Here is a 27,530-nt window from a genome sequence, read left to right as displayed (position 1 = left end):
CTTTTGTCTTGAACACAGACTTCTTCTCCGTGCTGTTGACTCCAGAAATCCATGGAGGCAGAAAAATGTCAGAAGATTGTTTTCGCTCCATGTATAAAAAAGACGAGGAGCAAAAGAGCATGTTGTATTGCACAGAAAACGAAAATATGATATGCGCTTTAGCTTATAACAACACGAAAAAATGTGAAATTGGATCGATGCAATCAAAAACAATATATCATTCCAGTGTTGGAAAAACAGATAGCCTTCAGGTTGCTTGTAGTTTTTGGAGATTCAGTGTTTGTTTTTCCAGAGGAACTTGTGCGCATTGACTCTCCCCAGCCCTCTGTCTCAGCGGCCTCCTGCAATCAGAGAGAGGACTGTTTGAAATGAGTATGCAGTTACTTCTCCATCGCACCAGGGATGTGTTCATATCCCTGTCTCAGGAAAACATGGAGGCTCTCTTATTGACGTCGGCCTACCCCCCCCCACCAAACTTTCCTCGGCTGTTGAATATTTTCAACTTGTGCCTGTGGTGAGAGATTGATTTGGCAATATGTACTGCAAAAATATATCATGCCAATAAAACATGTTGAAGTTGAAATTGAAATTGAGAGTACGGGAGAGAGGGAGAGAGAGGAAAAAAACCCCTTTAATTAACAAAGTGTGAAAAAGGGCCATAATGTAAAATCAGATAGATGTAGTCATACCAAATTATATTATATATCCAGTCAACTGGAAAAAAACCTGCAAGAAAAAAACACAAAATAGGAAAATGGAAACTAAGTCCGTCCTCGCCCCATTGCTGCCTTATAGGTCCTATAAATGGCAAATTTAGCCTGACCAAAAATAGAAAAGGAGAGAGAAAGAGGGAGAGAGAGCAGGGGGACAGTCGGACTGTTGGTTGAAAAGTAGTGCTGTTGTCCCTCCCCCTGCTCGTGTCACGCCGCACAGTGACGGTGTAAAGGGGGGCCCCAGAGCCTTGCGAGGACACCCTGTGGCAGCTCCGATCACTCTATCCCCCAGCATGCCTTGCTGCCTCAGCGGAGACGAAACAAACCACCCCATTTTGGAACTTAATGAAGTTAATCACTCTGGTCTTCGGCTCATTAGCGGATCCTCTATACCTCACGTACGGCAAATGGAGATGACTGTGCTAGTTTTAGAAGTCCTGCTGATGGGATCGTTAATGGCGGAAAGGAATAGTCGATCACTGCGGTGCAGGTGAATGGCAGAGCCTTTCAGTGTTCAGATGCATGTTCGTACACAAGAGGGGCAAGTGCAGGTCTGTGGTATTGTGACTGTGAATTAAGTGTCTTAGTGCTATAGGCTAAAACAGAAACCTGCACCAACACCAGCCCTTTTTGGATAAGATTGCACACCCCTGGTTTGTCTGATATTTACCTGATATTACCGTCCCACACCAGGTCCAGAAATATGATACATTTTCTCATCCCTGTTTCTTTATTTTCACCGTTTTACTGGGATTGCTTTGTGTTCTGTAAAATGCTCTGTATAAATGAAGTTGGATTTGATTCTGATTTGCCCCTCCCGCAGATATCATCGTGCTCATAGCGTCGGTTGCCGTGGTGTCGGCGGGCAGTCAGGGGAACATCTTCGCCACGTCGGCGCTGCGCAGCCTGCGCTTCCTGCAGATCCTGCGCATGGTGCGCATGGACCGCCGCGGCGGGACCTGGAAGCTGCTGGGCTCCGTGGTGTACGCGCACAGCAAGGTGCGGAGAGCGTTTCATTACCGTCAGCATTACGCTAACAGCACAGTGCGATAGAGCGTTTCATTACCTTCAGCATTACGCTAACAGCACAGTGCGGTAGAGCGTTTCATTACCGTCAGCATTACGCTAACAGCACAGTGCGGTAGAGCGTTTCATTACCGTCAGCATTATGCTAACAGCACAGTGCAGTATAGCCTTTCATTAACTTTAGCATTACGCTAACATCAAGTTGCGGTACAGCGTTTCATTACCTTTAGCATTACACTAACAGCACAGTGAAGTAGATTGTTTCATTATCTTTAGCATTATGCTAACAGCAAGAGGCAGTGCAGCCTTTCATGAGCTTTAGCATTGCATTTAGCTATTTCGATGACATTCTAAGTGCATGTTAATTACTAAAGTGGTTTGGGTGCCTTTGCATGAGGGTACAATGGCTGGGTCCTACTTGGGAAGCAGTATAGTGTCGTAGTCCTACCTGGGAGGTAACCATGACACTAAACTGCTACCCCAGGTTTCCAGGTTTCAGCTTCTGCGCCTGGCAGAACGACCTGATGTTGTTGTGAGGTGGTAGGTCATCAGTCTCTTATTGTCACTATCACACCGGTAGCAGACAGTAGTGTCAGAAAGCCTTCATGGTTGAGGTCAGAGGGTTTGGGGATTGAGTGCCCACTTTTGCTCCCTCCCCTAACATCGCGCTCTTGTACTTAATGTTTTTTTATGTAATTACTTATGTAATTTTGGTTGGGCTATGGATGTAGCTGCTTCTGTATCTTGAAGGCTGGGCTCTGTCTGGCTTTTCTCAATCGGTGTATGCTGGCAGAGCACCTACCTTGCAGTACACTAATCTTCCTTTTTAATATCACGGTCTAAGCCCCCATGGCCAGGGAAAACATGCCCTAAATCTTTATCGGTTTGTGGATTTTTCCTCCCGCAAGCCGTTCCCGCAGACACCTGTGAGCAGTAGAGGGGGTGGGGTGGGGGGGGGGGGTCTGTTGGCCAGGGTGGTGGGTGTCAGAAGAGGGCAGAATTATGGGCCTTTAAAACACCAGACCCCTCTGTGGGGGTACCAGCAATGAGAACAGAACAACATGAGATACAGGGCCCCTAGAGTGGAAATCTTGTTGAAAGTCTTTGTCAGTGCCACAGCTGGACTGACAAATGGAAAAACTGTGCTTATGGGAATTTTTGTCTGAGTAATTTAATAGCCTAAAGTTAGCTAGCCTGCGCAACATGAACAAACTAAACTCCAGTACCTGAGCAATTTAATAACTTAGTTAGCTAGACTGGGCAATATTCATTAGGAAAAATAAACCGACATACCTCAGGAATTTTATAACCTCATGTTACAGTAGCAAATCTGCACAACATACAGTAAACAAACCAAACCCCAGTTTCTCAGGCAACCATTTTCCATTTTATTGATGCCTCGGTTGTAAGTTCCTGTCAGTCAAAATGGTTGGAGTTTCATTGACAATATAAAGTGTTTCTCCAGTATTACTTTGTTAAAAGCCTAGCACCAATGGCAAATACATAGTTCACATTGGTCAGAGAGGATATAGGCTAGTTCATCTTGTATTTAATTCCTGCTCCAATTCTCTTGGCAGCTGCTGCAAGTTTATTTTCTGAACACATCCCCTTGTATGCTTGCACTGTGATATTAATTTCTCGCAAGCAGCATAGGGATTGGAGGAGACTTTAGTTCATATGGGCCATGACAGAAGTGGCTGTTAGAAGTGAACGGGGCTTCCAGTAAGACTGCAACCGTGTTCTGTTTCTTTGCTACCGATGACCTCCCCGTGACTCCTCTCTCAGGGCTGCAGAACCACATAAACCCTGTCACCGCCATCATGGTGGCCGGGATCACCACGAAAAGCGCTCGCCAAAGCGGCCAAACCGCAGGCTTCCTCTCAGCCGAATTAGCCACCATTAGTGGATAAACCGCAGGACGCAACTCAAGACTCTATCATTGCAAAATTACACCCTGCTCTATCCACTTCATAAAAGTATGTTTTTTTTTGGAAATTTTTCCCCATTTTGTGATCTGTTTTTTCCTCCCAATCTCCATTGTTTTGATGCTCCTGTCAAGAATAATTATTTTAGTGATGAGTGTAATTGCAGTTGCCGTGGTAGTAACTCCACGTCTCCGCTTCCTGTACACGTTTTTTCCTGTAGGAACTGGTCACTGCCTGGTACATCGGATTCCTGGTCCTAATTTTCTCCTCCTTCCTGGTCTACCTTGTGGAGAAAGAGTTCAACCAACAGTTTGCCACTTACGCCGACGCCCTGTGGTGGGGAACGGTGAGTTGCGTCTCACAGTCCAACCTCTTCCGGAGCCAATCCAGAACAGTATAAATTTGTTTTTGTGTTGCCAAAAATGTGGACCGAAATGATTCATTTTTTCCCATGCATCACATGTTTCTGTAGGAGAGGCTTGTTTCGAAGCCTTCTCGGAAACAAAAACAAAGCAGTCCGCGATAATTCACGCATCACTGTCATTCCACAGCACTTAGCTAAAAAGTTTAAAGGATTATATCACTCCCTTTCACTCCCTCTGTTTCTGTCTCTCTCAATCTGCTCCCCTTGCCACCACTGGCTCTTGATTTCTCTGAGTTTTTCTCTCTCAAGTCTTTGCTGTCTCTTCCTATTGCTCTTCCTCTGTCTGTCTCTCTCTTTCTTTTATTCAATCCTCAGTTCTCCCTCTTACTCTCTCCATCTTATCTTTTTTTCAGTCAGCTAAGTCACAATTACCAATTTTTTATTTTTTTTTGCCTGTGCCTTTCACCAACATTTCAACTGCCTTGTATGTGTATACAGCCAGCTACTGGTTTTATCTCTGCTGTCTGCCAGCGGTGCAGTCAGACTACAGGACTGCACCACTAAGGCTACACAGCTGGGGCAGGCACACCGCAGGCAGTCAGCCAGAGGAGGCGCTGTTGTATAATGAGATGGGGAATATCGTGCTGGCTGAAAGCCTTTCTCCCTGGGTGACACTGTCACTCCACTGCTCAGATAGCACTGTTTCAGGCAGGTGGTCACACCAGGTATTAAAAGCCTTGAATGTGGTTGAAGACTTCATGCTGCAGTCGAGCTCCATCTGAGACACATGCAGAGGTTGTATTGACCATATGACCACAAGAAGCCATGACCTCCCTCCCTAGGCCCTGTTTCTTGGGCGGATTCTCAAGCCACACCCTCTCTCTGCTGCTTTTGACTGACAGCAGTTGTCATCTCCGCTGGGAGATTATTGCTTTTCCATGAAAATTAAGGATGCATTTCTTTTAAATTAGTTTTTTTAATTGACTGAATGTCTTTTAACTGAATACAGATGCATTGAGTAGGAATAAAAAATAAAAAAACCCACTTAAGACGTTATTTCCAGTTTCCATTCATAAAGAATGAATGTGGATTGATTCAGTCTGTGGACTATTTAACTCTCCCCGAGGCTCTCTGGCGGAGTTACTGTACGCAGTCACATGTGAAACTGCACACCCACTCCTGCTTCCACACATGCAATTAGGTTGAAAATGACTGATATCGATTCACTCGCTTTACCAGGGCAACAGTTCATTCTGCCATAAACTGCCATTTGCTAGCTACTCTCTTTGAATAAAAATAAAAGAGGATAGATGGGGCTGCGCTGTAAACCCACGGACCGTATTAGAGATGGTGCATTATAGACACTTTCTGCTCAACTCGTTAATATGTCTAATGGGCTAGATTAGTTTTTCCCATTTGAATGACTTATGTAAAATGCATGCAAAAGCGGCTGATTGTTTGGGTAATGGTAAAATAACTATTGTGGTTTCAGGGCGAGTTATTTCGTCATCTTGCCGGGGGTGAGGGTGGGGTGGGGTCCTGTCAGAGAGAACGAGTTCCCCCTCTGGTGCGGACACAAATAAAAATCCACTTCATCATCATTAAGACGGAGGCCTCTATTAGACGCTGTACTCGGAATGGCTCGGAATGACAAAAGACCAGGTTATTTTCGTCATGCGTCATCAGGCTTAACGGGTAAATAGTAGAGAGTAACCAATGACTTCCTGAGACGCAGCGCCTCAGAAGAAAAGAAAAGAAAAGCAATGATTAGTCACAGGGGCCCACAGAACAAAATTAATAAATCAATAAGTGTAATTTTTTGTTTCCACCGACCAAGGCAGGGCCATTAGACATCTAAGTGGAAACCGTTAGAGGGTCGGCTCGGAGCGAGGCGTCCATCTGAAACGGGCGCTGAGGTGTGAGACGAGAACCTCGAACGTGAGCGGACCCGGTCAAGCCCGGTCTTTCTCGCCGACCCCACACAAGCAGTCGATTGCAGCTACGGGAGAGGCGGAGCGGTGCTTAATGAAATGCATCTTTAAAAAAAATACTCCTCCATGCACCTCTGCCAGGAGGCCACATTGAAAGGCCGTCTCATCGTTTTAATCCGATGCATTTTGCTTTTTACTGCGGTTGTAGAATTGATGTTGGCTAGCGTTTTGTTTGAGAATATTCTGCCTGAAAGTAAGACAAGCGTCTTGTTTATGAGTGAAGGAAAAGACAGAGCACTGCACTTGTTTTTCGAGCAGTAACGGAAGATTGGAAAAAGTAGTGATTGTGCTGTTGTACCGGTGCAGCAAAACACTGTTTTGTTATGGCTATTTATAGTTTTAACTTGTATTGAGGGGCTGGAGAGATTAGTGCAGTGTGGGTTATAATGCATTTGGATTTGATTATCCTTCAAAACTAACTTTCGCTGGGGAGATGCACTCCAAACCACAGCTAAAACCGGGAGGGTCCATTTGGGAAAACCGGGATGCAATTTACCCTGAGTAGCAGCCACCTTTTAACCTAGAGCTGTCCCGAATGTGCGTGTGTTTGTCTTTTCCCTTTTCATTCGCCTGGACAGAGCATTGTATATTCTTGAAAAGTAGCCTAAGGGGCAATTTTACAATGTGCTTCTCAACCCCCAAGTCGCCTTTTTGGACCCGTGCCATTTTATAGTTGAAAGTGGTGCCATGATGTCGTAGAAGACTTTTCCAGGCATTCGCCATGGGGGAGTTGGAGGGAATAATAAACTGGAGGATGATACAGTATGCTAGCACATCGTGAAAAGGGTTAGCAAAGTGAAGCACAAACTATGTTTCCGATTCTGTCAGTAGAACCAAGGGGCATGGGAAGAAATGAGCCCATTCGGCAGGGATATGAACATATGTGGATTAGCCTGCCAGGCCCTGTATTAGTCAAATAATAGAATAAAATAGACCTTTGAGATGTTGAAGTCCAGCAGGTAAATGGGCTAAATGGGCTGTTTTTCCCATTATGCAGTGTCATAATTTTGTGGTAAGTGGTAATTTAACCCTTTCACCCCCGAAGCCCAATATGAACTGGCTCCACCCAAATCCTTTTTGCTTTGGTTGGCTTTGGTTGACAAAATTGAGAAAGTAGTGAAAATATAGTAGAGATTTATTAGGGGCTCAAAAAAATAGTATAGCAGTCATTTTGACTGGTTGAATCCGGTTGGGACTGCCATATGGCACTATTTTACGGTAGTTACGCTTTCCGGCACTATCGGGACTGAAAGGATTAACATAATTTCCATTTTTCAAGCTTCCGTTTGGTTAATTTTGGATTTGGACCTGTGTGGCTGCAGGACCAGGGTGTCACATGACTTGTTGCTGTTATTCGGTACATTGAAAAACCTGTATCATGTGACATGTGTCCTCCACCACCACATTCACCTCCAGATCACCCTCACCACCATTGGATACGGGGACAAGACCCCACAGACTTGGACTGGCCGCCTGCTCTCGGCCGGCTTTGCCCTGCTGGGAATCTCCTTCTTCGCCCTGCCGGCGGTGAGTGTTTCACACCAACGTACAGTGCCACTGGAGGTCCGAGCGTTCCCAGCCACCAATGGCCCCTTTCTAGCAATTACTCTTCAAACTTTTCTAATTTTGTTCATGATTTAAGATGAATGCAAGGAGGAGAATGACCATGGATTACCCACAGATATCTTTCTCATATTTATGAACAAACGTTATTTAAGGAGAACAGTGACGGGCAACTATCTTTTCACACTGTTAGCTAGTGTTAGCAAACTTTCTTGGCAAACAGATAAAAGTTTGATTATGTTTGCAAAAGTTGGCGAACAGTCATCTTGTTGAATGATCCTGCGACTTCAGTTTAACTGAAGGCCATAATTAGGGACAAAGGTTGATTGAGTCCTGGGCCTGTCAGTCACGGACACACAGAAGCACAGCAGGCCCTTGTCTTTCACAGAAACACAGGGAAAAAGACTCACGGTTACTGAGTAAATGGAGTTTGAAGGTGAATTGTATGATGGGTAACTCCAAAAGTGGGACAGGAGAGCCAAGTCTCTGCTATGGAATAAGGGGTCACATTTATGCTGAAGTGGCTGATTTTATGCACTGCCCATTGATGTATAAATACATTTATTTAATGTACGCCTTGTTATGATTAAATACAAAAACGGAGAGCCCTGTCCGTGCTCTGCAGTGGTGTCTGTGTGCTTTGCTCCAGCTCAGTCATCATATACGTCGCAGAAACCGAGGTGCCTCTATCGCCACTTCCCAGCATGCCTCTCTTCCCGAGTCTTTGAACCGAGACGTCAGGCGTGTTTAGACCCCAGACGGCCTTCCAGTGCAGGCGTAATTAATTGCCATTTCCAGCCGGCCGGTGTTATTTTAGGCAACTCGGGCCCCTCTCCTCAGTTAAACTGCTGGGTAAGCTCTCCGCGTCAAGATTTATGGGTCGGTCGTATAAGCCTTGCTCTGTACATTCCCTTAAAATTGATGCCATTAGCTTTATATGACCCTTGGAAGCAGCTCCGCTTTAATTCAGAAGCCTTTCCGCTGAGGTTATCAGCGTGTCTCCGGCCCTGCGGCCCTGTGCAGTCTGTAAAGCCACTGACATGCAGGGTCTGAGACTCTCTGTGCCCCCACACTGTTGGCTGATCCCAGATCAGTTATCCGGTGGTCCAGAGCATAGGGGGCGGACCACACCAGGTGTATGGCCTGTAACTGTAACTGTTCTGAGGTCAGGCTGGTGGGAGTTAGAAAAATCAGTGTCTGTGCCACTTCAGCAGTACTGTCCACTGCACCATCATGGATATATTCAAAATAAAATGGAGCGTCTGCAAAAGGAAAAGGAACGTTTGATGGGATGTGATGTAACGCGGTGTGATGCCATCTGCAGGGCATTCTGGGATCAGGATTTGCGCTGAAGGTCCAAGAGCAGCACAGACAGAAGCACTTTGAGAAGCGGAGGAACCCGGCTGCCAGCCTGATCCAGGTAAGCACATCTCACCAGTCTGAGCAGGCGCTCCCCCTGCTGGTGTGTAAAGGGAGCGCTGACATTTCTACATTGCAGGCGATGCGGTTTCCGCCGGGATTAATCTGAACCTTTTCCTATTTTTGTTTGAATGTTGTGCCTTGTGCTTGTGTCCCTCATTAATTTGGACTTCTGCTTTATTAGGTTTCTCAGCTGGAGGAGCTCCGTCTGAACCATATACAGGTTGTCCTGTCCTGTTGCTTTGTCCTACTTTGCCTTCCCACTCAGGCCTACTGGAGCTATGCGTCCCAGATTCCTGGCATATTGTAGCGGAGCACGTTCACAAGTTACCCCCGACCAATCAATCTCTCAAGGGGAATGCGCCATCTACTCCAGTTTTTTAATAGGTTCTAGGCCGTTTAAACTGAGCTTTGATCTGGTTTTTTTCATGAGTACTGAGTCCTTCGTTATCGTTGATTTAATCTTGGCCGAAGACTGAAGTCTGGGTGTCCCTAACAACATGTTCCCCTCCCAGAGTCCGTCACGTCAGCCATTTCTAGTTCCCTCCTCTGAGTTTGGATTCAGGTAATCAAGCCTCTCAGAGAGAATATGCCAATAGGAACATACCACCTGGTCAGTGTAAAATTCAGCATTTGAACCAAATTAACTTCAGTTCTCTGCATTTGCTCTACTCAAATTGAAACTTGTCATCTTTGAAAATATTTTGTAGAATTATGTTGAACAGAAGCCCATTTCCTGGAAAGAGCTTTTAATCAGGATTTCTCAGAGGAAATCAGTTCTTCCTCATCAATGACACTTGTTTCCTATATGGCACAGAAGAAGCTTGGTTCCCGTCATATTGTGTTTTATATTATCAGGTCCAGTAAATGTAATAATATGTCAAGATAATTGCTGAAAACAAGACTTCACCTTCTGGCATAATGTAGAATATTTAGTGTTGAATGTTGTAATCGTTGACCGAAGGAATGGAATGTGTTCTGAGGGCAGCATTACATTTTATTGGTTCTATCAGGCACCCAATCAAGAAAGTGTGAAGGTGGGATCACAGTAGGAATTGTAAACCTGATCTCTCATGTTTGGCCAATGAATCTTTTTTTTAAAGAAGGGGTGAAACAAAGCACTCTCCTACATCAGAGACCATGGTGCCAACCACCACACTAAATCTCCTGGATGTTACCCAAGAATAAAAGACTCTTTTCCAGCCATACTGACTCAGGACTTCTGCTCTCAGAACACATTCCAATAAATATAAAGCCAGTCCTGGACTTCATGTAACAGGTGTCATTTCCCTGGCTTTTGTGGTTGTGACTGTGGACGGTGAACAGGTCCATGAAGAGGACCTCATGGAGAACATCCTCCCTCCCTCTCCCTGTGTCTCTGTCCCTTCTCTCTCCAGCGTCCCCGTCGTTTGCATGTCAACAGGTCCGTCGGTCAGGATGGAGGGCCTCCACAGGGGGGGGAGGGGGTGTGTGTGTGCACTGCTGTGTGCACTGCTGTGGCGTGTCCTCACCTTGTTGCGGTTCCCTCTGTCTCTCCTCTCGCACCAGGCTGCATGGCGGCTGTACACCACCGACGGCAGCCGGGCGTACCTGAGTGCCACCTGGCGGTACTATAAAAGTATTCTCCCCCCCCTCAGGCATGTATCCATGCTGTGAAATGATGGTGAAAGCCGTGACCTGTATCGGTTTGTACTAATCTGCTTTCCGTTTTTTTGTTTTTTCTTCTTTTTGTTTTTTTTTTTGTTTTTTTTCTTATTCCCTGCTCCCTCTGGCCTTGTTCTCTTCTTTTTTTATTTTGTTCCTTTTTTTCCTGTTTCCTTTTTCCCCCCCGTTCTTCCTTGTCTTGTATATTCTGCACGTAGTGTGTTTGGCGTAGTTATGCGGCTGATGAGAATTCGGTTTCCATTGCTACCTGGAAGCCTCATTTGAAGGCGTTGCACACCTGCAGTCCTACAAAGTAGGTACAACTATGGCAGCTGGTGTTGTATTTGGTGTCTGTGCTCCTCAAGCTTCCTTTAATATCCTCTTACTCCATATCCTGCTTTCTGTTCATTTGTATCCATGTTGGTTTACATCCCCTACTTTTTTAAATTCCCTTTTACTTACATTCCTTTTCCTTTTTTTATATTTTCTCCCTATACAATACATTTTCTCTTTTGGTTTACTTTGCCTTTTTAAATTAAGGTTCACAGTCATCAAACAGACCATGCAATATTGTCCAGGCTCCTGTCTGTTTTGATTGACAGGTAGGGTAGGGCAGGGCTTGTAGACGTGCTACCATACAGTCCTTTGCCACTGTGGTCCAGCCAATTTAGATTCATACAAGCGCAGATATGGCCACTGTTTTTATTTTTGCTTCCTTTTGGGTCCAAATGCTGGTGGAAATGATATCATTATTCTAACTGGAGCCTGGAAATATTGGGCATGCCATGTGCTGAAACACGTTCACACGTACGTTCCCACTCATGCACACACTCGCAGTCACTCTCACACATACATGCTTGCACCCACACAAATACACACACACAGACACACACCCCACACACACACAGGGACAGACTGCAATAACAAGGGCGACACGATGGCTGTGACACAGGCCACAGGATAATGAGTTGTGGATCGGAAGAAACTTCCATGACTCTTCAACTCGTATGTACCAAACTCTGAATACACATTGCATTTCATAGATTGGAGGTTTCCATAGCTACTGCCCTTCGCCCTGGGCAACAGCAAGCTGCTATATTTGAGCTCCGTAGAGTCTGTACAGTTCAGTGTCTCATTTAAACAGTCTCTCTCTCTCTCTCTCACACACACACACACACACACACACACAGAGACACAGTAGATATCTGTATATCTAAAATTAAATCTAAAAGTTCCCACACCTTAGCTGTAGAAGTAGCGTCTACCGGATATGCACTGTGCACTGCCGGCATGCACGCATGATGCGATTTGTCCTGGAGAACAAGTTGAGTTGTTTTTTTTTCCTCATCCTCTTGCGGTTTCTCCCTCTTTTGCCTGTTGCTATGTGTGCGCACGCATTCCCTTTCACCCCTTGTCTGAAGTCGACACATGAACGATGGTATCTCCGTACCGCCTGCGTGTGAATGTCGCAGATTTGATGTCTGTCTTTAACTGCTGGGCATGCAGAAGAATTAATCCTATGAACTTTGTTCCTTCTCTGTCTCTTACTAACTTCTGAAGGAAGGACCAGGGCGAGTCCACTAGCAGGTTTGTATTGTAGCTCTTCTATCTAACCATACAGAAATATTCCAAAAACAGTTTGATTTCAGAAAAAATATTCCTATTATTGTTTGGGTTTAGCCAGTAATTCAATACATGGAACATGGATTTTATAGCTTGGATAAATAAATATTCTGAATATTGCATGTAGCGCAAAAGTATAAGACTGCTTTATCAGCAAGTAGATACAGTGCTGAGAAATTACTTTTGGAAATAATCAACAAAGTCCAAATTCATTGATAAAGTTTATGAGTGTTTCCTTTAGGAGTTATCATCTGTCAGAACATTTTGAACATTATAGTTGTTCTAAAACTGTCTGAAGGATGAGGAGGGGGACCTACCATATTGTAAGTCAGGGAATCTGAATACAGACAAGTGACAGACCCTATTCCTTGACTTTTGATGAGGAATACCCTCTCATTGGTCAATGTAAGCTCTTCATCTGCCCAGCCAGACTGTGACAATACTGGTTTTTTCAGTTCAGACGTTGTTTATGCTACTTATTAAACACCAGGCACTGACCTCACACGACCTGTCAACACCAAAACAAAACATCACCGGGCACCAAGTCAAGTTGTTGTAATTTTAAACCAGGGTCTTCTAATGAGCACTTTAACCCACTGTTAGACTGCACTGCAAGTCACAATGTAGCTGGGCCACACGCAGGCTGCTTAATTATCCCTCTCTCTCTGCAAAGGGTTTTTCTTTTTCCTGGATTACTGTTTTCTGCAGCAGCAGATGTGGTGGGTGAAAATGAGCTGATTATACAGCCCTTTGGAACTGTAATTATGCACAAGGTTTTCATGTTTTCACTTATTAGTTCAGTTACCCCTATAATTGGGCTTCTGTCAACATGGAACTAGCATATAACTGTTTAAAATAGATAATTATGTGCTAAAAGGCAAAGGTAATTTGTTTTTAGGGCCCTTTTCTGTATTATCTGCCTGTGGGAAAAGTGTTTTTGTTTTGTGGTAAACTTTTAGGGATAAAATAAGGAGGAAAATAAGCTGTGAAACACTAGTGAGATGTAGACGACCTCACGAGAATCTTTAGCTGTTTAACACACAGCAATCAAATATTAATGTAGACTGATGTTAAGAAGTAGGGAAGTTGAATCCATGTTTGCAGCTTAACACCTGTCTGTTTTTGCATGATGTCTTTCAGAGTATAGACCTCTGATTCATCTGAAGCATTGCTGATTTCAATATGATATGTGCTTTAAAATAATTATATATAATTAATGTAGCTGTGTGATATGCTGACTATATTTGACTGCTGATTTTAAAAAAGGCGAGGTAGTTTGTGATGAAATAACACGTGATCGTCTATGTCCCCTGGTTCCTAGTAGGGTTCTTAATAATAGACAGAAGCTCCTCCGGAGATATACCACAAGGAAACATAGGTACCCAGCATCCCTCGCTCGATCACATGGTCTTTGGGAATGCAAACTAACCTCAGGTGCATGGAGAACAAGAGCGACCTAATGCCTTATAAATGCCCCATTCTCTATTCCTCCTTCCCTGCTCCAGAGTATCTTGTTTTGGTGGGTTTGTTGTATGGTTATTGAGGATAGATTGGACACTGCCCGTCAGAAGCTTGTCCTGCCTGCTGCCTGGTGGTTTTGACATATAAGCACATTCTCCGTTTAGACATTTGGAAGATGACTCTTCTATTGCCATCGTGTGCACAGCATGCACTCTGGCTTCCTACCAACAGGGGGTGCTGTTCTTACGGTCAGCTGTTGCTATAACCCACAGCCGAAGCTGGCAGGCTTTGGGGTCTGATGTTGACTGAAGTCAACACATCTGGAACTTTGTGAATTGAATTATATTATAACCACCACTGTAGCGGTTATAATTGTAGCAGTGCAACCTGCTTGTAAGCATGCTGGATGTTGGAATAATCCATAGGGTGGAATCATTCCTCTTCAAGTGCCGTTTAAAATCATCAGCACATGTAATAATAAAGCACTCGGTGCTATGTAACTTTAGTCTAACGATGAACTGGCTACAATTTCTGTCAACTCAAAATACAAAATGTCGTGGGTTGAAACATGAATTAAATTCTGTTGGAAGCAGAATACTAATGTGGCAATATCAAAAATTCAGATTTAATTGATAATATTCAAATGTTTAACTTTCATACTTTGAGTAGATTTTATGTGTCAGTTCAGTTGACCATGTCACCATGTTTGTTCAGGCTGAAAGTGTGACTTTGGATGTTGCCGCCATCTCATTGTGATTATGAGTGGGGCTGTTTCACTGTAGGGTAGCTTAACTACTGTACTTCATTACAAGCTGTATTAAAAGCAAACATGGATGTGTTCGCTTATTAAACATTCATGTAATTTATGAATGTATTTTCTTGGCACGTCTTTTGTTCAGTCCGTTTCAATGCCTCATAAGAACAAAAATCCCCCAGGACTGATGTTATACTTATAGACAGGTTGTGCTGTATGAAAATGATTCAGACACAATTCAAAACACATGGGGAAAAGCAACACAATAAAAGTTATTTAACAAATTAAATCCCAGCTTTTAAATTGCACAAATACGTTTATTAGTCTTCAGCTCTGTGAGCAGTCATTTCGAGCCCAGTTTTATATTAATGTGGTTTTATTTTGTTTCCAATATAACATCTATGAATAGTTTTATTGTCTAATTGCGTGGAGTTTTTAAAAAGGATTAACTGCCTTTAACCCAACAAAAACCCAATGCTGTTTGCAAAATCAGAGCAAAAGTAGGAATAAGAATTTGACATTAAAACTTGTAGAGTTGCCAGTATCTGACAACTAGTCGTCTCTGGACCACAACATATTTCTGTGACACAGTCAGCCATCCAACGCAGTCCTAGCTTAATGCTGTAACAGTCAGCCATCCAACACAGTCCTAGCTTAATGCTGTAACAGTCAGCCATCCAACGCAGTCCTAGCTTAATGCTGTAACAGTCAGCCATCCAACACAGTCCTAGCTTAATGCTGTAACAGTCAGCCATCCAACACAGTCCTAGCTTAATGCTGTAACAGTCAGCCATCCAACACAGTCCTAGCTTAATGCTGTAACAGTCAGCCATCCAACGCAGTCCTAGCTTAATGCTGTAACAGTCAGCCATCCAACACAGTCCTAGCTTAATGCTGTAACAGTCAGCCATCCAACACAGTCCTAGCTTAATGCTGTAACAGTCAGCCATCCAACACAGTCCTAGCTTAATGCTGTAACAGTCAGCCATCCAACACAGTCCTAGCTTAATGCTGTAACAGTCAGCCATCCAACACAGTCCTAGCTTAATGCTGTAACAGTCAGCCATCCAATGCAGTCCTAGCTTAATGCTGTAACAGTCAGCCATCCAATGCAGTCCTAGCTTAATGCTGTAACAGTCAGCCATCCAATGCAGTCCTAGCTTGATGCTGGAACAGTCAGCCATCCAATTTAGTCATAGCTTAAAGCTGTGACATAGTCAGCCATCCAATGCAGTCCTAGCTTAATGCTGTAACAGTCAACCATCTAATGCAGTCCTAGCTTAAAGCTGTGACACAGCTATCCAATGCAGTCCTAGCCTAATGCTGTAACAGTCAGCCATCCAGCGCAGTCCTAGTTTGATTGTGACACAGTTGGGCAATTTCCTGCCAATCAGCATCTCGCTGCCACAAACAATCCACTTCTCGACGATATAATCACTCCCTCTCTGTGGGACACAAAGAGCTGGCCTCCTGTGACAGAAAAATCTGAAAACATGTATTTCTGTGATATACAGCAGCTGGTCCATTATGTCTATAACAAACTATGTCTATGTCTAGATCTGTGGGACAGCCAGACTAAGTCTCTCTGATGCATACTGTAGACTCTACAACCCAGCTTGCATCCTTGTTACTCAGTCAGATCGGTTGTTGAATTGTTATATTGACTCTGAAAGAGTGCATTTTACTCGGATAGAGTACATTACATCCCTTTGGGGCTGATGTAAGCTCTGTTGGACCTTTTTAGAATGATGTGAACTCTGTTAGTCATCTTTGGCTGTAGAGTTGAGATGACTCTGAAAGTTTCTCTGTGTGAAGTAGGGCCCTGCTAGTTCCTGCTGCATGCGCATGGCTTCCTGCTCGACTCTGTGCATGACCCCGTCACAAGCTCCTGCCACGGCCCCCTCCCTCCACGCCCTGCTCCAACCTGTTCCACCACGCCCCACCCCGCCTCGCCCCACACCACACCACCCCTTCCACCACCACCTTCTTGTCAGCCCACCCTCCATCTCAGTCCTCCATCTCAGTCACATACGCCATTGTTTTGGATTCAAATACTTTGCTGTGCTCGATTGATCTTGCCTGGTGCAGGGGAGTGTATTTCATAGGTTCCAGTACTCCAGACAAGCTCAGTAGAGCATAAGATCGTATTTGAATCCTTAACCGTTACGCATTTGACCCAGGTTTGCATCATCCCTGTGCCACAACACTCCCAGGGATACAACAGTACCACATGATATTTTCACTCCATTCCAGCAACATAGTATGGCCAAAGAGTACATTGCCCTGTCACACCCCCTAAACCATCCATTATCTTGCCTAATCCCCCCCCCCCCACTCTGATCACATGACCCACACATGACTTGGCTCTCACTCATTCATTCTAGCCATGAACAAAAAAAGGAATTCAAAAATATTGAGGTTTTCACTTGTGCATCTTGCCTGCTGTGTTATGGCGACTGTCCTGTGCTGTGCTTGCTGCAATGCATGCTGGTCTCTGATGGTCCTTCACATGTTAGAGCCAGGCAAGGGTGGGTGTCTCAGCTAGACTGCAAGAGCTCCTGTCAGCTCACAGACTCCTCTCTATAACCCCCCAATGAAAGGCTTGCATACATATGTGTAGGGCTTTAAGATAATAAATAAATCAATTGAAGATGTTAATCACGTTAATGTCTAGCAGCATAATATGCCAATATAAATGTATCAATCGATAGGATTGTGGAGCGCAATTGGATAAAGGTCCCGTTCATGAAAAGGTTTTTTGTAGCTTTTCTTTGTTTAGAGAAAAGGCACCTATTCTAAACTCGAGTTACTGAGGCACAGAGTGAAAGAACTTCTCTTTCCTTCCCTCCATCTCTCTCTCTCTCCTCCCTCTCTCTCTGCCCCCCGCGCAGTCAGAAGCTGAGCTTTAAGGAGCGCGTGCGGATGGCCAGCCCTCGAGGCCAGAGCATCAAGAGCCGGCAGACCTCCGTCAGCGACCGGCGCTCCCCCGGGGCAGACATCGCCACCGAGGGAAGCAGCCCCGCCAAGGTGCAGAAGAGCTGGAGCTTCAACGACCGCACCCGCTTCCGCCCCTCGCTCCGCCTCAAGAGCCAATCACGCGCTCCGCCCGAGGGTAAGCCACCAATCACCCTCCTGTTGGTGACGAGGTGATCAAGTCGATTTTGTTTGGGACAGTTTTAAAAGACAACTTGCAGAGAGCCAAATCGTTAAGAGCTAGCCATCGAACTGCCATTTAGAGACCGGGTCCAGAGAAAGTACTTCTTGTGTTGTGTCCTGAGAGTTTGTGAATCTATTGCTGTACTGTACAGTGTGAGGGATCGTAGGACAAAAAGCATACCATGTCAAAGGTCTCCCGACTAAGCTGAAGCCAAAATATTCTTTCTTGTTTTTCAGTCAAAAACGTCCTGAATGCTTGTTTACAGGGGATTTTGCTGCAAGTGGGGGAAAGGCAATGAAAAATGGAAATTGTTCAATCCTTTTTTAGTATTGCTATCTGAGCCTGGCTAATGTCAAGAGGATACTCTACCCTGAAATTGGAGAATGCATGAGAAGGAACATATTTGACATTTGCTGAAGTCTCTCCTCATAAATATTTACTGTATGATTACCAATTTTGTATGGAAACATTTTTGTAATCTACTTTTTCTCAATTATTGTTTCACACAACTAATGTTGTGACACTCCTGTTTAGCTGAGAAAAACAAGTATTATAAAGCCATTTAAGCTCTGAATAAGTACGGATGTTTTGTGTGGAAACCTACTTAGAAAACAATGCGATAAGAAATGTTTCAACAACTTCTAACTTATACAAAATACATTACTGTGTGACTGTGTGCGGCTGACTCCTGTCCAGTTTACTGAGAGTCAGTTGGCTGGTTGATTGCGTGTTTTCATTATGTTTGCATATTGATCCATTGATTTGTTGATTTGTTGAGGTGTGTGTGTTTATTTTGGTCTCTGCTGGGTCAGGTTAATGAGGTGAGCAGGTTGCGGTCCTTCATCATAACTGCACTTTGACATCTGCGGTCATGACATAATGGGCCCCCCCCCTCTCTTTCTCTCTCTCACTCGCTCTCTTTCTGTCACCCTCTCTCACACTCTGTTATCCTCTCTCTTTCTCTCATTCACTCTCTCTGTCACCCTGTCTCACACTGTGTCCCCCTCTCTCTCACTCACTCTCACACATACTCTCTCTGTCTCTCTCTCAGCCGATGCCACTCTGGGGGCAGATGATGCTTTCGATGAGAAGGGCTGTCATTGTGACGTGTCAGTGGAGGATTTGACCCCTGCGCTGAAAACGGTGATCAGAGCAGTGAGGTGAGCCCCGCTCGACCTCCCACCCTCCACCCTGTGCTCGGGCCTGCCAGTCCACCGCCTGTCCCTGGGATTTGCCCTCCTCCTGCCATCCCGTAACTTCAGCACCAACCCCCTGAGCTGAGAGCTCGGGGGAGGTGTGTGTGTTTGTGTGTGTACGAGTGTGTGCGAGTGTGTGCGTGTGTGTGTGTGTGTGTTTTTGTGTGTGTGTGTGTGTGTGTGTGTGTGCATGTGTGTTTTTGTGTGTGTATGAGTGTGTGCATGTGTGTGCGTGTGTGTGTGTGTGTGATACACTGCTGGCTTCAGCTGGCCCCTCAGGTCAGTGCCTCATCAATGTTGAGTTTTACAGTGGGGTCAGTTCGGCCCCCCACCTCCTTCTCCAACCACAGGGGGCTGTCACTCTTGTTCAATGTTGTGGAACACTCCCCCTCTCCATGCCCCCCTCCCTCTCTCTGCTCAGCCAGTGTAAACCGGCTCAGGACACAAACCCCTTCTGTTTCAGGGTGTTGGACCTTTGAGCAACTTAGAGCAAATTAATACTTTGTTTTTTTTCCTACAGCAGGTTATTTATTTTCTGATTTTCATTCTTTGTGATGTTTTATTATTATAATAATAATAATAATAATTATTATTATTATTAGTAGTAGTAGTAGTAGTAGTGGTGTTATAAATCAATTTTGACCTAAGTACTGATGAGGGATTTCTTGAAAAGACTTGCTTCACCTCTCCTGCTGTAGCCAAGGCTTTTTGTTCCTGTTGGTAATTTCTTAGCTTTTGGCTGCCCTCTAGTGGTAGGACTTGCATGGTGCAAACACAAGGCATGAAGTATAGCCACACACTAAACCTCTGTAATTACTTGCTTTGATGATTTAAAGAGAGAAAGAACAGGGACAATTACTGTTCTTAAGAGAGGCCCTGAATTGCAGGCTGAGAGAGGTGGCTGATTTTGTATAATCATAGAGCATGTTGCGTACATACCATTTAAATAAAAGAAATGCTGTCCAGCTGAACATTGTTACCTCATGTCACTCCAATCCCCCCCCCCCCCCCCCGACAGCATGTACTCCAATGCACTATTAAAGTAATGGTGTAATATATTTTCCGAATGTAGTGTTCAGGCTTTTGGACTGCTGTCTACTGTTGTGGGGTATGCATTGTCAGAGGAGGTACTGTAGAATTACAGAGCAGTCACAAAGCATTTGGAGAGTGGTACAATTTCTATTCTTTTGGCTCTGTACTCCAGCGCATTGGATTTGAAATGAAACGGTGAATGTGAGGCTCTGTACACTTCAGAATTAATTCTGCTGCTGCTATCAGTAGTTACATTATCAATGGAGACAAGTGAGCCAGTACCTGTGGCAGCCATACAGTACAGGATATGAGCAAACTGCAAAACTCCCACCACCATGTTTCACCATGGGGTACTTTGGATCTTACCATCACTCTGATATAAGTCAATCATGTTCACAAGACCTTTTTCCGGAACTCTGCAAGCTCTTTTGGGTACTACTTAGCAAACTAACCTAGCCATTCTGTTTTTGCAGCTAACAAGTGGTTTGAATCTTGCAGTGTAGCCTCTGTAGATCTGTTTGCGAAGGAAAATAAATCCCAGAAGTACAGGAATGAGGCTTCAGTTCATAGGTTCCGGTGACAGTTGTCTTCCTTTCATTTTCCACGATGGCCCCGTCCTGTCCTTTACAGGATAATGAAGTTTCACGTGGCTAAGAAGAAGTTCAAGGAGACGCTGCGCCCGTACGATGTGAAGGATGTGATCGAGCAGTACTCTGCTGGACACCTGGACATGCTGTGCCGTATCAAGAGCCTGCAGACGCGGTGAGAAGCGCCGCAGGCTGTGATACTGTACCCACACGCACACGGACAAACAGCAGCACCGCCATCGCGCCATACACGCACATACCAGTCACATGACCTGTATGTGTGTATATGTGCAGGCATGTGTGAGGATATGTTTGTGTGTGTGCGTGTGCGTGTGTGTGTGTGTGTGTGCATGTGTGACAAGTGTGTGAGAGAGTCTGTTTTTTAGGATACGTTGTGTGTGCATGTGCAAGAGAGAGAGAGAGTGTGAGAGTGTATGTGTGTGTGAGAGAGTGTGTGTTGGTACGTGCGTGTGTGTGTGTCTGTGTGTTTTTTAGGAAACGTTGTGTGCACATGTGTAAGAGAGAGAGTGTGAGAGTGTGTGTGTGTGTGTGTGTGTCAGTCAGTATGTTTGTTCACTGACCTATGTGTCTGCACTCTCCCATGCAGGCTGGACACCATTGTGGGTCCACAGCAGACCTTCAGCAGCAGAGCCAAGACCTTTTCCTCTCCCTCCCTGCACTTGTATTACAGCCACAACAAGAGGAAGGCCTCGAACCCGGGGTCAGGCGCGACCCACCACCCCTCCGGCCCCCTCCCTCCCAAACCTCTCCCTCCTTAAACACCGAGGGTCACCCGGGAGTCATAGATCTATAATCTGTCCTGGAGGTCTTCTGGTCTCCATGTGTTTGATCAAAATCTAAAATCTCACATTCAACTCCGAAGCTAGTTCGCTACATTTAGAAATTATAGGCACGTGGAGAAATTATGTGAGAAACCACATATTGTGCTGCTTATGTACTGCTAAGGACCGAATTAAAACAGTACAAATGCGTAATTAATGTTGATTAAAAACCAAATTTGAAATGATAAATGTAATTGCGCTTCTTTGATTCAGAGTGATTTGATTTCAAACTCTCTGTGGCCAAAGAACCAATGAAAAACTATTTTCATCACTTGAGAGGTCTGTGGGTCATTTGCAACCTCTTAAACGCCAAGACCATAGAATTGCATCACAACCAGAGCAGCTATCTGAATCTGTGACATAAAAATGAGGCTTTAAACCTGAGGTTTAAATTTCAGCTAAGCACACCCTGTAAGTGTGGATATAAATACAACAGTACAAGCTCAAAACACGCAAAGCTTTCTGAACCTAAAATGAATAACAAACAGGGAGACCTTGAGATGCCTATGTTCTTCTACAGTAAGAGCACAATGTATTCCAATGTATTTTCAGCCAGGGATCATGATATACATATACATCCACAAATACAGTATAGTCACTGAAACCTGCATAAACCAATAAATACCCGCATTTTCCTATGAAAATGTTCATTTTGCTGTCTGAAAATTGACAGTTTCCTTCAGGCATCAGACTCCCAGATGGCCCTTGGTCGGTTAGGAAATGTTGTAGCGGTAGAGAAGTGCCTTTCTTTTGTGATGTTGTGGACATAGTGATAATCTTCCCTTTCAATCTTTTGCATGGCGTTGCATTTAGGAGCTGTCTGAACCTAATGAATAATCGCTGTATGTAGACGTACCTCATAATTAACTTGTCTCTGTTCCTAACCATGCTAATTTGAAAATGACTCTGTCTCAGATCATTAAAGGCATTTTTATCACTCAGGCACTTGGCAGTAGACAGAACAATCTTGGATGACGAAAGGCAAATTCAAATGAGTGCTGACATGCTCTTTACTCTAGATGAATAAACAAACACCAACATCAAACACATCAGCAAATTAAACATGAATCAATGTCAGTAATTAATACCGTGTGTAACAGAATATACTCATTTATTAAAAAACAATGAGTTATGTGGGAAACTACAGTCGGTCTACAGGGTGTTGTAGAAACGTTCTGCTTAAACAGGCGCTTTCTCATGATAAAATGAAGCTTGGGTGTTCTATTGTAATGCAAGCAGGGTATTGGTGTTGTGCACAATTACAGCATGACTGGGCACTTCCATTTTAATTGTTGTAAAATGGAAGCTTCTGTATTGTAGATGGAGGCTTACTGGTGTGAATCTAGAAGTGGTATCTTTGAGTGCATTTCTGGGTTGCCTTTGTTGAACCTGAAGGAGTGAGGTGTTTGTGTTTTTTTAGTGGGTCCTCCTGTTGTTGTTTTTCTGTATCAGCAAGAAGTAGACATCTAATGACATTTCTGTTTTAGCCAAAAAAAGTCTTCTGGATTGATTCAGCTTTGTTAAGAGTTTGAATTGTGGATAGGCATTCACTGGAACCTCACCAGAGCAGTGTTTGTGTTCAACAGATCTGTAATGTCAATTAGATTAGATTCAGACCATGAATGAGAACCATGAGGGGATGTTACCAGCACATTGATATGCAACATGCCTGGAGCGTTTTTCTGCCACTTTTTACAGAATTTGTTTGGAGGAATAAATACGTACTAAGACTGTTTGGGGAACGTTCTTTGCGCAGTTGCCTAAACTACAAAGATCTCAGTTGATCCTGAAATACTTCATTTCAGCTGAAATCACATTCCCCTTTAGTTCTGTCTGCTGGAAAAGTAATGATCAATCTTATTTTTGCATTCATCCTCTCAGATATAGAAATGATGATGATTCATGATTTCTATCTCACCTTGTAAGATTCATGTGTGTTGGTTGTGCATTCAGAATGATTCGGTCACTCAATCAATGAATCTTGCCTTAAAACCCAGACACTGCCTAACCCCATGTCTAAACGTACTGTGATGAATGACCTCTTCTGAGTAGCACGTAGTGTAGATCCCCGAGTGCTGCGTGCTGATTGGTGTGTGGCGGCTGCTTGTTGCCTGGTGATGAGCGTCTGTGCAGCTGACATGTGTATCTGCACTCTCCCATCCAGGCCGGAGGCCTCGGTCGGCCCACAGCCGAGCCTACGCAGCAGAGCCAAGAACTTTTCCTCTCCCTCCCTGCACTTGTATTACAGCCAGACCAAGAGGAAGGCCTCGAACCCGGGGTCAGGCCCCCGGCGCCTATATGTCCCCAAACGCACAGAGAGAGGGGCCTGGGGGGGTGGGGTTACATATTATGCATACACTCAGTGATCGCTTTATTAGGTAGGCCTGTACACCAGCTTGTTGATGCAAATATGTAATCAGCCAATCATGTGGCAGCAACTAAATGCATGAAAGCATGCAGACGTGGTCAAGAGGTTCAGCTATTGTTCAGACCAACTGTCAGAATGGGGAAGACATGTGATCTAAGTGACTTTGACCAATTATTGGTGCCAGGCAGGGTGGTTTGAGTATCTCAGAATCTGCTGATCTCCTGGGATTTTCATGCACAACAGTCTCTGCAGTTTGCAGAGAATGTTGTGGATAAACAACATCCAGTGAACAGCTGTTCTGCAGGCAGAAACGCGTTGTTAATGAGAGGGGTCAGTGGAGAACTGCCAGACTGGTCCAAGCTGACAGGAAGGTGACCGTAACACAAATAACCAGACATTACAACAGTGGTATGCAGAAGAGCATCTCTGAACACACAACAAAACCTCCAAGTGGACAGGCTACAGCAGCAGAAGACTTAAAAAGTCTAAATAATAGTTCTAATAAATACCGAATAAAGGGCTCACTGAGTGTATGTTCTTTACTGTCATCAGGGAGTCCAAGGCAGATGAAACTTGCTCAGTAATAATGCATCCATCAGCAGTCATCGTATTCAGGACATGGTTGTGTTTGAATCTTAACTGGTGTGGGGTATGCACTCGCAGTGACTGTGGGCTGAACCCTGAGACTCCGCTTTGGTTACGTCCTCATCCATCTACGATGGAAAACAATTGGCTTCATCGCGAACAAGGACTGGAGTCCTCTGGCTGTTTGTCGCCTTACTGAGAAGTGCACAAGCTTCACCTGCAGTTCTCATGCTGTACAACTGGGGGGCGACATAGCACAAATTCAGCACGACTACCCATTCCAAAATACAGAGAGAAAGAATAAAGGGAAACTGTGGAGGACCACTACTATGCTATCCTGTACTATAGTATACTATTTGGATAGGATTTGGATAGGAATTTTTAAAATAGATGTTCAAGCTTTTGACTCCCAGATGACCTAGATGTGTGGGAATTTGTGGGAAGCTATAGTTTGTAACATGTAGAATTGTGTCTTCCCTTTCTAATCTCCTGCATGGAGTTCCTTTTGGTGCTGTTGGAAGCTGAAGTGTCATCCTTGTCATAGATTAGACTGGCCATCCATCTTTTCATCTACATTCTTCAGTCTTGTAACAATCGTATAAAAGTGAAACTCCTAATTTCTCAATTAACTGATCTGTAGTTAAAAATTAGTTCTTTTTTTTAATTAAGAATTTAACGCTGTTGACCAATGTTCTGTAATTCAAAATTCATAAAATAGTCGCTGCTCTTGTGTGTTTTCCTCCTGCAGATATACAGCAAAGCGAATTTCCCTCTTCTTATCTCTTTGTTGAGAAAATACCTTCAGGGGGAAATTTGAACTTTTTTTCCATTAAAAGAATTTCAGTGCTTGATTTTATAACTCTGATTCCCTCTGCGTAGATGATCTTTTCCCCTTGCTGTGCCGTAGATTTGAGTGGCTCTGACTTGCTTTGCTCTAAACAGGGGTTGGAAGCTTTGTCTTGCCGTGGTGTGTAGTGAAGGCTGGTTGAACACAAAGCTGTTCCCTATAAGACCAGGCTTTCCTGTTTGTCACAGGGTGGATCAGATCTTGGGCAAGGGGCAAATAAGCGTGGACAGGAAGGTTCGGGACAAGGTTCACCCAGAGGGGGACGCCCTGGAGGACATGAGCATGCTGGGACGTGTGTGTAAAGTCGAGCGACAGGTGAGCCAGTCATACGACCTCACCTCCTTTCAACATGCACCGTGTTTCACTAGAGGTCTGAAAGACACTATCCAAATTTCGAAGAGACGCACACACACCAGCCGCAATAGCGTGAGGCTATTGTCAGAAAGAGTAGCCTAGAAACTGTGAAACACTCAGACTTGTTGTAATGCTCCAAAATCAAAATAGTAATCGGTCAGTAGAGTTGACATTTCGGCCACACAAAGCCTTTTTTTCTGATGAAGGCTTGGTATTGCTGAAATGTCAACTAAACTCTCCAAATGATTTCGGAACATTAAAACAAGTGCGTGAGTGTCATTGCTTCGCAGTTTCCATGCTGTCTAAATGCAATCCATTATTGTGAAGATGAGGGATATCATTGTATTGTTGTTAATATGCTGCTTGCTGCATGACTCCAGGTTCAGTCCATCGAAAGCAAGCTGGACTCCCTGCTGGATATCTACCGGCAGGTTCTGCGGAAGGGCTCGTCGGCGGCGCTGCCCCTGTTTGAGCTGGACCAGACCTCGGACTACCAGAGCACCTGCTCCACCCAGCTGAGCGGGGGCTCCGTGTCCCGCTCCACCAGCGCCAACCTCCCCCGCGGCCTGCAGCTCGCCCTGGCCCCCAACGACCTGGGCCTGGGCAACCCGCCGTCCTGCTCCCCCTACAGCCCCTCAGCCCGGCCCCCCAGCCCAGAGAGAGCCTCCGCAAACTCCCCCCCTCCCATCCTCACGCCCAACAGCCTCTCCAGGGGCCAGTACCCCGACTTAGCCAGGCCTTCCCTCTCGGGTCCCGCCATGCTCCAGCTCCCCAGCATGCCCCAGCCCCCGGGCCCTCCCATCTGCGTTTTCCCCATCGCCACCCCGGAGTCCAGCCCAGTGGGCACCGACGCGTGCCACACCCAAGGGGGCGACGTTCTGCAGAGGACCAGGCCCAGCGCCAAAGAGGAGGGGTCCTGGAGGAGGCACATGAGTCTGGAGATGGACCCGCTGGCCTCGCTGTCCTCAGCACCGCCCGCCCACCTGGCCCTGGGGGACCACGGCCTGGGGAAGGCCCTGTCGGTGCAGGACCTCCTGCAGCCTGGAGCGGACCCCGGCCCCGGCCCCGGCCCCGGCCCCGGCCCCGGCCCCGGCCTCTCCCCCAGCAGCAGCAGCAGCAGCGGGCCGGATCCGCCGGGCGACTGGGGGGAGACGGAACTCTTCATCAGCGACAAGGATCTGGACGCGCGTGCAGAGGGCTTCAGCTTCCTGCCGCGGCCGTCTGCGGAGGCCACCTTCCCCGCCGCGCTGCTCAGGACCGGGGGCGGCGGGGCGGCGGGAAGCCCCTGCAAGGCCGCCGGGAGCTCCGAGTCTCTCAGCATGCCCCACGTGCGGCTAAAATAGACACGCCGCAAAGAGCCTCACCCAGGGGAGGGCTGGGAAGGAGGGGGACAGGAGGTTGCAATGTTTCTTTGGTTTTCATGTTTGTTTTTTTTCCCCGTGGGGAGGGAGAAACTCCAGAAGTTTTCTATTTGTTATTTTCAATGCGTTTGTCGAAAATGTAACTTACTTTTTCGGTCATACACACATATCATTGCATGAATTATTCTAAAAAAAAAAATTGAATGAAAGAGGAGGAAAAATAGATTGTAAAAACCAAAAAAAAGACAAGGGAAATAAAGTTTTGAGGACACTGAACGGCAGTGGTATGAGCTGACAACTCAGTCTTGCATGAGTACTGCATGTCTAAATTCAACAGCACATTGGATTTATACTATTTATGCATCAGACCTTTAGTTTGCCTGAGTACCACAGAAACCATAGTCCCACTTCTGTTGGGTTGAATGAATTGTATTTGGTTCTTTTATTCTCGTATTTAAGTAATGTCAGAGCTGGACACAGTGAAATAACTCTGGTGCAGAACACAACACATCATGGTTATCTTTCATACAAGGTAGGACACTGCACTGTAAGCAGAGCAGACATTCTCAGACTCAGGCCTATAGCAATTGATTACTTACTTCATTTATTTGTTGTCTTAATGAAACCCTAAAAGCCATTCTAACAAGTTCTCGAGGGCATTGTTGATTGAAAAAGAGCTGGAAATCTCACTGAATGAATGGCATTGAGATAAAACACT

General features: G+C 45.2%; 1 protein-coding gene across 1 annotated transcript in view; it reads left to right on the top strand.

Annotated features, from left to right (window-relative positions):
* The window catches only part of kcnq5a (potassium voltage-gated channel, KQT-like subfamily, member 5a), a 140,083-nt gene extending 113,289 nt beyond the window's left edge, over window positions 1-26,794 (top strand). Inside the window, exons 4-17 of the mRNA XM_061228710.1 lie at window positions 1,537-1,712; window positions 3,885-4,010; window positions 7,436-7,546; window positions 8,907-9,002; window positions 10,864-10,958; window positions 12,206-12,232; window positions 13,590-13,646; window positions 17,375-17,595; window positions 18,692-18,800; window positions 20,499-20,630; window positions 21,063-21,176; window positions 23,462-23,575; window positions 25,286-25,412; window positions 25,832-26,794. Coding sequence (XP_061084694.1) covers window positions 1,537-1,712; window positions 3,885-4,010; window positions 7,436-7,546; window positions 8,907-9,002; window positions 10,864-10,958; window positions 12,206-12,232; window positions 13,590-13,646; window positions 17,375-17,595; window positions 18,692-18,800; window positions 20,499-20,630; window positions 21,063-21,176; window positions 23,462-23,575; window positions 25,286-25,412; window positions 25,832-26,794 — 2,468 coding nt within the window. The remainder of the gene's footprint in view (window positions 1-1,536; window positions 1,713-3,884; window positions 4,011-7,435; window positions 7,547-8,906; window positions 9,003-10,863; window positions 10,959-12,205; window positions 12,233-13,589; window positions 13,647-17,374; window positions 17,596-18,691; window positions 18,801-20,498; window positions 20,631-21,062; window positions 21,177-23,461; window positions 23,576-25,285; window positions 25,413-25,831) is intronic.
* Window positions 26,795-27,530: the final 736 nt, after the last annotated feature.

Source organism: Conger conger, chromosome 18 (genome assembly GCF_963514075.1).
Source record: "Conger conger chromosome 18, fConCon1.1, whole genome shotgun sequence".
Taxonomy (NCBI): domain Eukaryota; kingdom Metazoa; phylum Chordata; class Actinopteri; order Anguilliformes; family Congridae; genus Conger; species Conger conger.
This window is presented reverse-complemented; position numbering and strand designations above follow the sequence as displayed.